General features: G+C 44.7%; 1 protein-coding gene across 1 annotated transcript in view; it reads right to left on the bottom strand.

The window, feature by feature from the left end:
• Positions 1-14,083, bottom strand: part of LOC136576556 (sodium channel protein type 2 subunit alpha-like) — a 200,256-nt gene that overhangs the window by 95,187 nt on the left and 90,986 nt on the right. The window contains exon 13 of the mRNA XM_066575925.1: positions 5,707-5,839. Within this exon, the coding sequence (XP_066432022.1) occupies positions 5,707-5,839 (133 nt within the window). The remainder of the gene's footprint in view (positions 1-5,706; positions 5,840-14,083) is intronic.

Genomic DNA, 14,083 nt, shown 5'->3' with positions numbered 1-14,083 from the left:
CAAGAGCAAGTCTGTGAGGCCCCATTGACATCAATAAAAGCATTGAACCATGATTACTGTGGCATTCCAAACACATGCATGGTGCAGCGAGGTGTACTGTACTTGGCTGCACCCAATGGCGCTGGGGATGAGTCCAGGACCCCTCTCCTGTAAGTTATAACTTACTTTTCCTAGATAATGCAGAAACTGACAATTTTCACAGGAGCATCTTTAGAAAGCCAAACCCCAGCTGCATAACTGCATGTTGGTGGTTTAGTGGTCCCAAACATACTGACGGGTTCCCTATAAGCTTCCATGGCCAGCTTAGCCAATGTCTGCCAGCCATAAAACTACAGAATGAAACTAAAGAACACTCTAGTTCTTAGAAAGTCCTAAAACTACATGCAGTAGAAAATGCAGCCATTTCAGTAGGGACGTGTTTGACAGATTCCACGACTGCGTGTTTGGAAAATCCATCGATGTTTAATGGACAGAATGTTGAAAAAAATACGTTTCTCTGAATACTACTAACATCAAAGACATCGCTCATTCTAAAATTACAGCCGTATACAGAAAGTGACAGAGTTTTGTAGGGCCAGCACTATAATTTGCCTAGAGCGTTCAAAACCTAGCTTCTCCATGTCTACATTGTGTAAGTCAATGTGAATGACAATAAGCTTCCGTCAGCGGATATTCCAGACAGACAAAGCAGAAATTAAAAACCAGTAAAAAAAAGAAGAGAGGCGATTTCTCCTACAAAAGGAAATAAAAAGGTAACATATAGATGGCAGAGTAACACATTTCATGAATAGAACAGGAGTTGTGTAAAAAATACTCCAAGGAATTAACTCCTATGAGTCCTATGAGAGTCCTCTACCATATAGAAAATTGTATTTAAAGCTCCTCGTCCCATGCTGTATTATTAGCGGAGATGGTTAGATTTTTTTTAGGACTCATTAAAGAGAATTTATACAGTTTTTAAGCACTATAGTTCAGAAAACTTGAAAAGTAAAAGTGCAACCTACTACTTCTATGATTGAAAAGAATGCCTATAATTCATGAGAAGGTCAAGTGTTTGGTACCGTACAGTGGAAAAAGACATTTACAGATGTAGTAAATGTTAACTTCACATTGAATGGATTATGACAATGATGTAAATCAAGTTATCATGATGCACCAGTCATGTTTGTTAACAACTGTGGATAGGTGATAAATGTCTGATCGCTAGTGTGCTGCTGGGACAACAACCAATCCCGAGAGTGACGCACTCTGAATCCCAATTTGTGACCACTGGTCCACTCACTTCTCTGGAACAGATCCATTGAGCCACAGACTGCTTTGGCTTATGGACAAATCCGGGGACGACAACTGAGGTACCCCAATTTTCACCCTTAAACCCTACCAATCGAGATGGGAGCTTCGCTGTGAGGTCCCCAGGCTATTACTTAGGAAATGGTCCCAGTAATGTATTGACTGGCACTACTTTACGCTGAGGGTGTGAACATGAGCATAGTCAGACAGTCCGGACGGCAAACTTCATGTTACGGTATACTACCCTTGATACGCCAGCCCGGGTGCCCTAGATCTCACCCACAACCCCTGTCTCTGCCTACTTGCCTCCACTCCTGGCTAACCCCAGGCAGGCAACTGGGCGGCGGTCCCTACTCTCACTAGGGACCGAAAAAGGGACGCTGGTGTACCTGGATGGAAAGGATAGAATACCGACAGAAAAGGCAGATGTAAATAACCAACACAAACAATACTAAGCAGAACTGAGGCAGATGGAAAAACCTGGTGGATAATAGCAAAGTATAGCAGACAAAATGACAGAAGCAGGAGACCAACTGAGGCAGACTAGCTAGCACACTGAGGGAAACCAATAACTGGCAGTGATTGCCAGTCTCTGCCCGACCTTTAAACAAAAGCCTCCACACAGGGGCGGAGAAAGGGTGACGGCCAACTCCCAACAGGACATAATAAAAGGGAGCTCGTGCACGGCAGCTGCACTCACAGGTGCCGCGCACCGCCAGCACCACGCCACGCACACCGGCCAGGCACCCGCGCCCCCGGCAGCCGGACCACAGGCTGGGGGGACGCGCCCTGACCGCCGGACCCCACACCCCACCGCCCCGGGAGCATCAGCAATCGCAGCATGGTAACACCTCAGCACAAAGAACAAGCCAGAGGTTGGGTCACTAAAAACGGGTTCAACATGGTAAAGCAGGCCAGAGGTCAGGATAGGCCGCAGACAGAAGTGTGGTCAGTGTAACTAGCCAGGGTCATGAGTGGAGATGGGAAAGTAGTCCAGGATAGCCAATGTCATAACAAATTAAGTAGCACCATGAGTGTGACCAAAATGACCACAATACTCAGGCACCCACTATAGGGAAGGAGGGGGAGGGGGGGGGACTGATATAGCCAAGGCTCACAGACTATTGGTAGTGGAACACTTAACAGTGAAGCGCACTGGCCCTTTAACAGCAGGGCTGGGAGTTCGCGTGCACCCTCTGGCTTGCTTTCAGCAAGTTAGTGCACGCTGGGAGCAGAGTTCTGCTGCTGGGGGGACCTGGGTGTGAGCCGCAGTCATCAAAAGGGGTAAGTTGGCTGCAGAGGCCACATACTGTAGCAGAAAACTAAGAGAATCGATCTCTCTATACTCCCTTCCTCACGCATGAGCACCATTGCTCAATTCACATTGGACATTTGCAGTGAAATTCAAGATTGAGGGGGTCCTAACTGTTAGATCCCCAGTGATCATACATTTATCACCCATCATATGGATAACTAATACATGTCTTAATTGCCAACCTTTCTCCAGGAAACGTGCCAATGTTGTTCATCGGCTGTGCCTGGTATTGCAGCTCAGCCCCTATTCAAGTGAATGCTGCAATACTAGACATAACCAATGGACATGAGAGGCGTCGTTTTCCAGACAACTCCCTCAATGAGTTATGAAGCGTTTGTAAATATCAAAAGCAGAGCAGAATTGCCACCAGTTTTCTTAATGACTCAAAGAGTCGCAAAGTCCAAGAAGTCCCTCATCCTAGTATGTGCCTTATATTGGTCATTACAAGCAGATCACTTCATGCAACCTTACTAATAAACAATGCATGACAACTGTGACCAGGTTCCCCTTGACTATTTAGCAGATCCATTAGCATATGTGGCACAGAACTTTTCTGGCTTTCTACATTGCAGAATGTTCATTTCATAAGAGGCCAACTGTTGACAGTCCTGTGACTTTCAGGGCTCAGTCACACGGGCGCATCGGCGCCCGTGTTACTGCATGAAGAAGACAGCTGCACTGCAGGTGCGGACGATTCTCCGCACCGCCGGAAGAAAGAACACATGACCGGCTCCGGAGAGTCGTCCGCACCTGCAGTGCAGCTGTCTTCTTCATGCAGTAACGGCGCTCGGATGCGCCCATGTGAATGAGTCCTCAGGAAGAACTTCCTTTCCTTATTTCCTAAGCTATTGATTTTACTTCTATACTACAATGTTGCCTTTACTTCTTCATACAGTGAAGGCTATGAGAGTTACTTTTGTTGTGTGTTGCGTGTATTGAATGCACTGCAACATTGGCGCCTGCTCCAAATTAGTACAGAACTATGTAAACTCATGGTATCAACCAGAATAGCTTGAAGAGCAGCTGGATGCATTTGGTCATTCTATAATAATCCCACCGTGCTCGCTATATTTCTAGGGGGGCTTTCACACATCAGTTATTATGTTCAGTTTTTTGTGAGCCAAAACCAGGAGTGGAGAGAAAATATAATGGAAAGATCTGCACGTCTTCCATATTTTGGACCCACTCCTGGTTTTGGCTGACAAAAAACTGAACATAAAAACTGGCGTGTGAAAGCACCCTAAAGTAGTGATCAAGAAGCTCCACTTGTTGATGTACTGATGTGTCCTCCTTAACTATTCTGGCCCTTAACTCCTCATATCTCGAGATATGTGACACAAGATGAAGAAAAATTGCATATAAAGTGTAAAAGCTGTGTAAAAGTTTTAGGCAGGTGTGGAAAAATGCCGTAAAGTAAGAATGCTTTTCAAAAATAGAAGTCTAATTGATCCAGATTTATTCTGCAGCAGAACAACAACTTAAAAAATCCAGCCAATGTCATTACTATCTTCAGAGTAAAGAAGAACAAGGAGTCCTGGAAGTGATGATACGGCCCCACAGAGCCCTGATCTCATCATCATCCAGTCAGTCTGGGATTACATGAAGAGACAGAAGGATTTGAGCAAGTCTACATCCACAGAAGATCTGTGGTTGGTTCTCCAAGATGTTTGGAACAACCTTCTTGCTGCGTCCCTTCAAAAATGGTGTGCAAGTGTACCTAGAAGAATTTATGTTGTTTTAAAGACATAGGGTGCTCACACCAAGTATTTAGTTGACTTACATTTCTCTTTTGTTCATTCACTTTGCATTTTCTTAACTGACCAAAAAACTATTAACACTTCTATTTGCAAAAGCATTTTTACTTTGTAGCATTTAATCCACCCCTGCCTAAAACTTTTGCACAGCATTGTACATCCCAAGAACGTCTCCGTTTGCAATGCATCACCATAGTCTCCCATATTAAAGAAAAAAAATTGCAAAGTTGGAACCTGGAAGTTAATGAATTTAAAGAGTAACTGCACTTTTTAAAAACTTTTGACATGTAAGACAAAGGTTTAGATCTGTGCCAGTCTGGGTGCTGGGCCCCCTGTTGCTCACTTAAAGACAGGGGAGATGATATGGTGTAGAAAAAGGAGTAGAGCTACCTCAGAGGAGGTCAGGTGCCATGGTGGTGAGTGGGTCCTTGTCCTAATTAGGTATCTTGATGGTGAAGTAGCAAGAGAGAGACGTATGTATTGGGGGGCCGATGCAGCCAACCCAGGAAACTATTAACCCGTGGGGTAGACGTATGTGGAACCTAATGGTATGGGCCAAAAGGCAGGGAATAAGGTGCAATTCTTTAATAGACATGAAAATTTGTCAGCTTTTATTTGCTTTTCGAAGCAACGCAATGCATCTTCTTCAGTATTGCTGGAGACACACGCTAGTCAATAGCAGGATGGGCACGTGTATGACTAAGATGAAGGGGATGCAGTGCTCAACCGAGAACTGTTGTCTGTCAGCTCCTCTCAGAAGCTGAAGATGGACACATCGATGTCCATAGAAGTCTATACATTCGTCTTCAGCTGCAGAGAGGATCCGGCAAGCAACAAAAAAAGCTGAAGGGGCATAGCACTTGAGTGAGAGTTGCAGCACCTTAATTTCGGCGATCAGCGGGGGGCCTCAGCACCCAGAGGCAACCTGATCAAAACCTTTGACATGTGCAGTTACTCTTTAAATGGGACTTTTTTGCTTTTACGTTTTTTTACTGGATGGCACAAGAATGTATCATTTTGCACTGTGAGGAGTTGGGGTCCTTAACGAAATTCAAGCCGAGGTAAAAGGTGGACATGTCTGTTTGTCCAAGCTCCGAAGAAACAGATAACAAGTCTTGTGTCTGCTGGCATTAATTTTGCTTCCATACAGAAATGATGTACGGAGGCTGGATAGATAAATCATTCAAGTGAACAGGCCATAGCTGCAATACCCCACACAGCCCATAAAGAAGAGTGGCACTATTTCTGGAAAGAAAGCTATAATTTTATCTCAGATGTACACAATGCGAATATAGTCACCATACACGTAAATATAAAGAACAAGTAGTATATTCATGTAAAGAGTACCTTCCATTGTGTTGGTGAGGTTGCTGGCTATGCTCATAGCTCGTTGTCTCAATATGGGATCTTCCAACAAGTCCATGGAAACATGATATGAACTTAATCTTCTTTTCCTCATATCATTTTCTAGGTTTGCACCCTAGAAAATAAAAACAAAAAGTTACTACAGAAACTTTTTAGGGTCACTTGAATGCTGCATTTTTTTGTTGCATCATGCATCAAGCAACTGAACGTAGCTAATCTGCAATCTCAAATAAAAAGTTATTAAATTCGAACTGGCTTCTATTTAAGCAGCTGCATTGCCTACCACATGCACTGGCAATTTTTTTGTTTGCTTTTTCCCTATGGTGCCGCTACTCATGAAATAAAATATAGCATGCCACACCTTTTTTTTTGCCAAACAATTGCAAAAATGACTGTAACATTACAAACACGAGTCTATTAGTATTTTATTGGGAACCTACAACCTCCGTACAGCATAGAGTCACTTTCCTGTAAAAACTGCATCCTATTAATATACCCGCAATTAGTAACAGGACTGAGTCACGAGGCGCTGTGTGACCTTGAATCAATGACATCCTTAGTTTCTAACAAACGGACTGTCATCGGTGTCCAGTGCCATTAACTGCATAGATGACTGGAAAATATTATTTTATTTTAATTACCTTGGAATTATCTTGCCAATGATTAAAGGGGTTACAATGACAGGCAGAGAAATCGCTGGCGGCCACAGCACATTATCTGACTGTTCATCTCCGAAGAGGAAAATAAGAACAGGACAAATGCTCTGCAGGTTCCTACAATATCGTGTGTTGTTACAAATACGATTCCTAAGGGCTGCGATAGACGAATATAAAATACCGCATAACGCAGAGAATAGGACCCATTGATTTTAATGGGTTCATTCTCACATTTTTTTTAAGAGCCCATTGTTTTAGCAGGAGCAAAAAAATAGGACCTAACTAGAGATGAGGAAGCATACTCGCTAGGGGCAATTACTCGAGCGAGCATTGTCCTTAGCGAGTACCTGCCTGCTCGGAAGAAAAGATTCGGGTGCCGGCGCTGGTGAGCAGTGAGTTGTGGGAGTGAGCAGGGGGGTGGGGGGGAGAGAGGGAGAGAGAGATCTCCCCTCCATTCCCCCCCGCTCTCCCCCGCCACTCCCCACCCCCCGCCGGCACCCGAATCTTTTCTTCTGAGCGGGCAGGTACTAGCTAAAGACAATGCTCACTCGAGTAATTACCCTTAGCGAATATGCTCGCTCATCTCTAGACCTAACCTGTCTTTCTGTGTTTTGTGGACCAAAGTCCTCCGTAGAGGTTTATGGGAGGTGAGCAAACACGCCCATCAGAATCACAGGGACATTGTTAGGCAAATTAGCCTTGTAAATCATGGCGGGGTGATTCCTCCGCCCATGTGAACAAGCTGTGCCTGCACAAATATGCTCAGGCACAAGCAGTAAATAAATGCCTCATAAGTAGAAATGAGCGAGCACGCTCAGATAAGGCAGTTACTAGAGCGAGCATCACTCTTCTGGAGTAACTGCATTCTCGTCCGAACAGGCTCGAGAGGATCGGCGGGCGGAGAGTGAGAGAGATCTCTCCCCCCCCGCCCCCCCCCCCCACTTGAGAATGCTCGGACGAGAATGCAGTTACTCCAGAAGAGCGATGCTCGCTCGAATAACTGCCTTATCCGAGCATGCTCTCTCATCTCTACTCATCCTGTTAGTCTGCTGAAACCCTAACTGCTATAATCCTTTAGGGTGGCTTTACATCGGACAACTATCTGTATAGTCTCTCGAACTAGTCGCTAAAGGCTATGAATGACTACTGTTTGCGTGCTTTTACACAAAGAGGCGTAAAGTTCCTTGGGGCGTGTATTTGAAATTTCAACCCTCGCCAACAAATGCTCATTGGCTTGTCGAATCCAATGAACATACATAAAAATGTACATGAATAGTTGCTGCTGCGAGAGGCCGCCATGCTGAATGTTCCATCGAAGGACAAACCAGCAAGAAACTCACAGCAGTGGATATATTTTCAAAGACCAAAACCAGCCACAGACTGTAACAGCGAAAGTTTTTTCAAAGGCCAAAGGGACTGTTCAATCGAGGATCACTCACATATATTTATGCTAAATGGGGGGTAAGTTCGAAAAAGGCAGGAGATAATCAGCAGTCGTTGGGAGGCACATATCGAGCAAGTGCACACCTCCCTGAAAAGTTGTTGGGTAGTCACTAAAATGCAATGATTACACCATTGGTAAATAATTAACCAGGAACTATTTTTGGTGGAGCTGAAAAGAAATGACTAGTAACTAGCCATGGGATATTGGGATATTGCTTAGGACCTCTCTACAACTGAAAGGTTGGCCCATCACTATGTTGCAGGCTCAGGCTGCAAAAAAATAAACCCCTTTACCCCACTCTACCCCACTCCCCGCCAAAAAGGTATATGTTAGTTTGCAAACACATTCAGCACATATGCAATTAAAGGGACACACACTGGCATTACCTTTGACCCCCTATAAACTATGTTATGGGGCTCCCAGGTGAAAGAACAGGTATGTTTCATACTCAGGGCCCCTGCCTACATGCGCTTTCTTAATGCTGCGATATCGCTGCGTTTTTTAACGCAAATGTCAATGGGACATTCTAATGTTAAAAATGCATCGCACAAAAATCGCAAGGCAAACATTAGAGAGTCCCATTGACATTTGCGTAAAAAAAAAACGCAGCGATATCACAGCGTTAAAAAATCATAAGTGGGCAGGAGCCCTTAGGGTGTTTTTACATAGGAGAACCTGTCGAGCGCAGATGCCCAACAGGTCATCTCAGCGATGATGGCTCCTGTGCTGTTACATAGGAACGATCGAGAGGGCCGTGAATCATGGGAACAGGCACATGAAATGCCAGCTGAGAAGGTAATCCAGTCTATGACGGAAACAAAATGGCATCTGACGATCCCCTATCAATATAATGGGGTCCGTAAGCTTTGCATCATGACGTGGTTTCAATGTAGCATTGATGCAAATTTTGGTGCATATTTTCTGCAGTGGAAAATCCGCAACAATTCCTCCTACGTGTAAATGCACCCTCAGGATACTTTTACACGGAATGCCTGTCGGCAGAGAAGTCCTCCTAATGACTATCGCTCCTGTGCTTTCACACATTCAGTGAATGGAGAAGGAGAGCTCCAGAGACCTCTTCCGCCCTCCATTCTCTGTAAACAGGCAGTTGTTCAAAGATGAATGACTGCCTGTTTGCTCTTATGCCGGAACAAAGTGACTAGTGAGTGATTTCTGTTGGGTCCCACATTTACACAGGACAAGTATTGCTTAAAGTCGCTCATTTGAGCGATTTTTTTGTCCTATGGTTGGCCTGTATAAAAGAACCCTCGCAGATTTGGACGTAAATTTGACACATGATTGCTGCGTATTTCACCATTAGAGAATTTGCTTCAATTCTGATGCAATTGTGGATCAAAATCTGCATGTAAAACATGTAGATTTTGGTGCAAATTTGTCCAAAGCAGATTTTTCAGCAACATGAGAATGTGAGAAAGCACCCTTACTCCTGGCCATATGCATTACATTACAATATGCTTTGATTGCTCTGGATCGGATTCAGATGAGCGTGGTTTTGTCTCCTTATATACCCGTGATAATCATGGCCGTATTACGGGACAAAATAAAACCACTGATCTCAATAGGAGTTCAGTGGTTTCGTTTTCACTGAGGGAATTTCTTGGCTATGATTTGTACAGCTGAGGAAATATAGTACATGCCCTATTTTCCCCGTATGTAGAAAATACATCATGCAGGGAAGATCGGGCAGCTGCTATCTTTCCACCTCTTTTTTCAAACTCCTGCGCTCTGGTGCAGAGTTTGAACTGCCGTCAAGGGAGAGAAAATCTCCCTCGTTCAGGCACAGCTACACTCCGTACTGCTGAGTGTAGTTGCGCCTATGGCAGTGTAGTTTCACCCTTAGATGAGCGTGGTTTACACGCTGTTACAACAGCTGGTAAACCACGCTTCTATAGCAACCAATAGGAATCTATGGAAGCGCTCTCACATAGTGCTTTTTTACCAGCGCAGAATCTGCACTGGTAAAAAGGATACGACAGCGAATGGCGTCTCGCCTGTCTGCTCAGTGCTGCGCCGCTGTCCACGGTAGCACTCTGCCCGTGCAGTCATGTGAGTGCTAGAAAGGTGTTTCCAGGAGTTTGGACAACTTCTGACATTATTCCCTGCTTGCATTTGTTATTGCATGTGTAATATATGCAGTACATACACAAGCATACGCGTGCAAAAATGCACACATACTGGTAGAACACTGCAAATTTTACGCTGCGTATTACGAAACAGTCATGTGAGCCCGGCTTTAGACTCATTTGCACCTAATTAAAAACAATGCAATGGGAGATACCAAGAGAACATATAATATAACTGACAAAATATCTTCACACTTATCTATAGACTTGTTCTTCCTGATATCATGTGGATATGGATATTACTGCCAGAGTTGACATGAACCCCAACACTTATATCCTGTAGCTGGCCGCGGAGTCGTGCTGATGTCCGTTGTGATAGTAGCTACAAATATCCTGCTGTGAGGTCAACCACCCTGCAGAATGTGCCTCGCTTTCTAGCCTTGAAGTATGAGATCTATAATGTATGAATGTCTTACACCACCTATATTATACACTGCAATCCCATCAGGCTCTGCTCATATCTGCACTGCAGGCTGGACCCTCCATCATACATTGTGTTGCATAGCGATGGTGCAAGCACCTTGGTGAACCCAAAGCCCACCATTATAAGTCAGTATCTAGCACCGTGTTGCAGCTTCCATTATAACGGGACTCCACAACGCAGATGTGAGCATAACCTTACGCTATAAGGGCTTCTGCAGATGGCCGTGATTTCGTCCGATTTTGCTGCCGCAAAACGTTATGAAACGTAACCATTGATTTCAATGGTTTGGTTTTGACTAGCGGGATTGTCGCGCGTTAATACTACGTGCGAGAAGAGATAGGGCAGGACCTAGCTTTCTGCTTTTTTAAAAAAAAACGCCTGGAGTTTGAATAGTCAAAAAACAGATCACTGGTTCATGCACAAATCAGCTTCGTAGCGGCGAGTGTATTAGCGTGTGTACCCATGTGTTTAAGCCATAAGGGTGAGTTCACAATTTGTCGTAATTGCCTCAAAATTTCCGTGAAGACTTTCTGCACAGAAATTCCGCCTGCGACTTTAATGCCGGGATTAGCCAGCAAAGTGGACAAGATTTGCAGAAATCTCGTCCACACACTGAGGCTGATCCGTTGCGGCCAAGCCGTGCTAAAATTGACATGCTGCGCAGAATTCAAAGACGTGGAATGTCAATTCTTTCCCCATTTCCGCAGCAGCCTCTCTATGGGGAGAGATGGCCGCAGCAGAATGCAAGCGGCTGTGCTGCTCCAAAACCCGCGGCAAAAGGCTGCGGGTTTTGCAGCTGCATTTCTGCCGCGGAAATCTTGCGGTATTTCCGTGCAGTCATTACGCAAGATTTCCACGGAATTTAAGTCCCGTGTGAACCCAGCCTAATATGTAATTTCCTGCACATTACACATAATTGTTGTAAATTTCCGAACACAATAAATATTGGAATTGTGAAATAAAGCGCTTTTTAAAAAGGTTATCCTGTTAATATCATTCAAAGGGGCTGCCCAGCATTTGAAAAAAGGGTCTGCTTTTTTCCCCACAAACAGTGCCCCTCTCGCCCAAGAGCCATTTCTGGTACTGCAGCTCATCCACATTACCCTGATGGAGCCTTTGGACAAGAGTTGTAAACAGAAGAACAAATACCGCTCCATAGTGCAGAGGGGCTGAACTGCAGGGTAGCAAGAAGAACAAAGAATAAAGTTACCTTGGGTGGTTGTACATCGGCACAACATGATGAAGAGCCGGACAGCTGCCTCCCCGGATGGAACAGCAAGGACCTCCGTATCACCAGCATTAAGTAGCAGAAGAAGGGGGATCGTGGAGCGCTGACACAGCACTAATGGCAATGTGTTATGGTGCCAACATGGCACCTTCTTCAGGCCTTATGCTAGGCAATGGACATGCTGTTTGTCCAATGCCTATTGTGAACTGTCTGAGGAAGGTGCTATTGTCACACCGAAGTGCTTTACAGTGAAAGTATTTTCCTTTCTACTGTCTGGTCTCTATTCTCCTATCTCAGTGCTAACCATAGGGAATACGGTTGCACCCAGGCCCAGGAGCCTTAGGGGGCCCAAATAGGGAGCCCAGTACTATGAATAAAGCATTATAGTAGGGGCCGTTACAGGTTTTGAATGGGGGCCCAGAGGCTTCAAGTCACGCCTCTGCTCAGTACCCTACCAGCCCCCTTCTTCTGCCCCTTAATATGGTGCTATTACAGACCATCCTGAACAACTTCTTTAAGGCCAGCTTCACATAAGCTTAAGCGCAATTGCACATGCGTGAGCGCTACTTTTTTGCACTATATACAAGCCTTTTTTTGCACGCACATCGGTGTATGTTACCGTACTTTGTCTGCCCGCAGGGCATGTTTATTTGCACAAACACACTAATTAAAATAACTAATTAGTTCCAGATGTGTTTCTCGCATCTCCTTGCGTATTGCATGCACATTTACGTACCCCACACTGATTTCTATGGGGACCTTTGGTGCGCAAATGTGCAAAAAGATAGAGTATGTTCTATCTTTATGGCATGGCCGAAAATGTGCACACTTAATCCATGCATTTAAACAAACATCAATTAAATCAATAGTTTCTATTCACTGCGTATTGTGGGCACAAATTTGGCGCGTGCCAATACGTCCATGTGAGGCCTCGTTCACATGAGCGCTGTTTCAGCGCAGTATAGGCGCATGAAAAGATTGCAGCTATACTGCACTAAAGGTCGTGTGAACGGATGATTTCCAGCTATTTTAATTAGTCCGTTCACACGATCGTGGGGTGCGTGGTGCGTGTTATCCAGCTCCCATAAGAATCAGTGGAAACTCCCACGCATCAAGCACTAAAGATAGGTTAGGTCCTATCTTTTCTCGCACCACAGACCTTAGATGTGGGCATTGTCCCATGTCCTATCTTTGATTGGTGCGAGGATTTAGCGTGTCTAAAATTCCTTCATGTGAGCGGTTCTATGGGAAACCATTGGTACTTGTAGAAGCGTTCTTTTCACGCGCCTCTTATGTGCTAAAACAGCGCTCGTATGAACGAGGCCTGAAGGAGCCCTAACTACCTGAAAACAGGCTGAGTTGCCATAGTCAGTCAATTCCACTATAGTATATCCAGATATACTATAGTGGAATTGACTGACTATGGCAAATGGATAAGAAACAGCAAGTTGATGTACAGGGCAGCGATTGGTCAGCCAACGCTGCTTGACATATGGGCATTAAACAAAGTGTCTCACGTGATGTTCTCTGTCTAATGTTTTATGGATCAGAATAATGGAGCATAGACAATAATCTGTAGGTCTCTATCATCATAATTGGCATTAATGGACTTTAAGTAGCTGTAGTCCAAATGCTCATTCTGCCGGTAGCTACTTCTCCCAATCCTGCCATTCACTTGTATGCTCAGTTTGGTTGAGGGGAATAAGCCACTGCAAGATACCCCTTAAGCCATCACTTCTTCCATGACAACAAAGGATCGGGCATGTTGAAATTCAACAGCCCGATCCTTCTTTTACCTGATATCATCTGTCGGGAGAGAGTTGGCTCACAAACATACACATAAGATAGTTGGCAGTTCCTGCCAAAATTGGCAAGTTCAGCCCACTTTGCTCATATGTATATGGAGGAACACATTTTTCATAGAAGAACTGGAATAATTAGGGTGCTGAAAAGTTAGCTCTGTCCTTTAGGGTCTGTTCACCCTCGAGAAATCTAACATTTGTGCACCCATCCAGAGGGAGGGAGTTTAGCAGTCACGCGGCTAAACTCCCTTCTCTGGCCGCTGTCATTGGCTCCCATAGGAGCCCATGCAGCGTCCAGCTTATTCTAGCCCAAAAGATAGTTCCAGGACTATCTTTTGGGCCCGACGTAAAAACGCCTGGCACTGTATTGGCCAGCCGGGCGCTTTTACATTACGGGAATACGGCCATGTGATCTGATGCATTGGCATCCAATGCATGAGATCACAGCATATATCGGCCAACTGTGAAAACGGCAGGCCTATATACACTCGTGTGAAAGAGGTCTAACATTTATTGTAAGTTCTTAAATGCTGATGTTCATTTACAATGCAAGAAGAATTTAGAAATCTCCTGCACATGGAGTGGAAAATTTCCACAACGAATCCACAGCGTTTTTAAAAGACGCTGTGGATTTACAATCTGAGGCATGCCTATACATGTT

Source organism: Eleutherodactylus coqui, chromosome 8 (assembly GCF_035609145.1).
Source record: "Eleutherodactylus coqui strain aEleCoq1 chromosome 8, aEleCoq1.hap1, whole genome shotgun sequence".
NCBI lineage: Eukaryota > Metazoa > Chordata > Amphibia > Anura > Eleutherodactylidae > Eleutherodactylus > Eleutherodactylus coqui.
The sequence above is the reverse complement of the archived record's forward strand: the minus strand, read 5'-3'. Positions and strand labels throughout refer to the sequence as shown.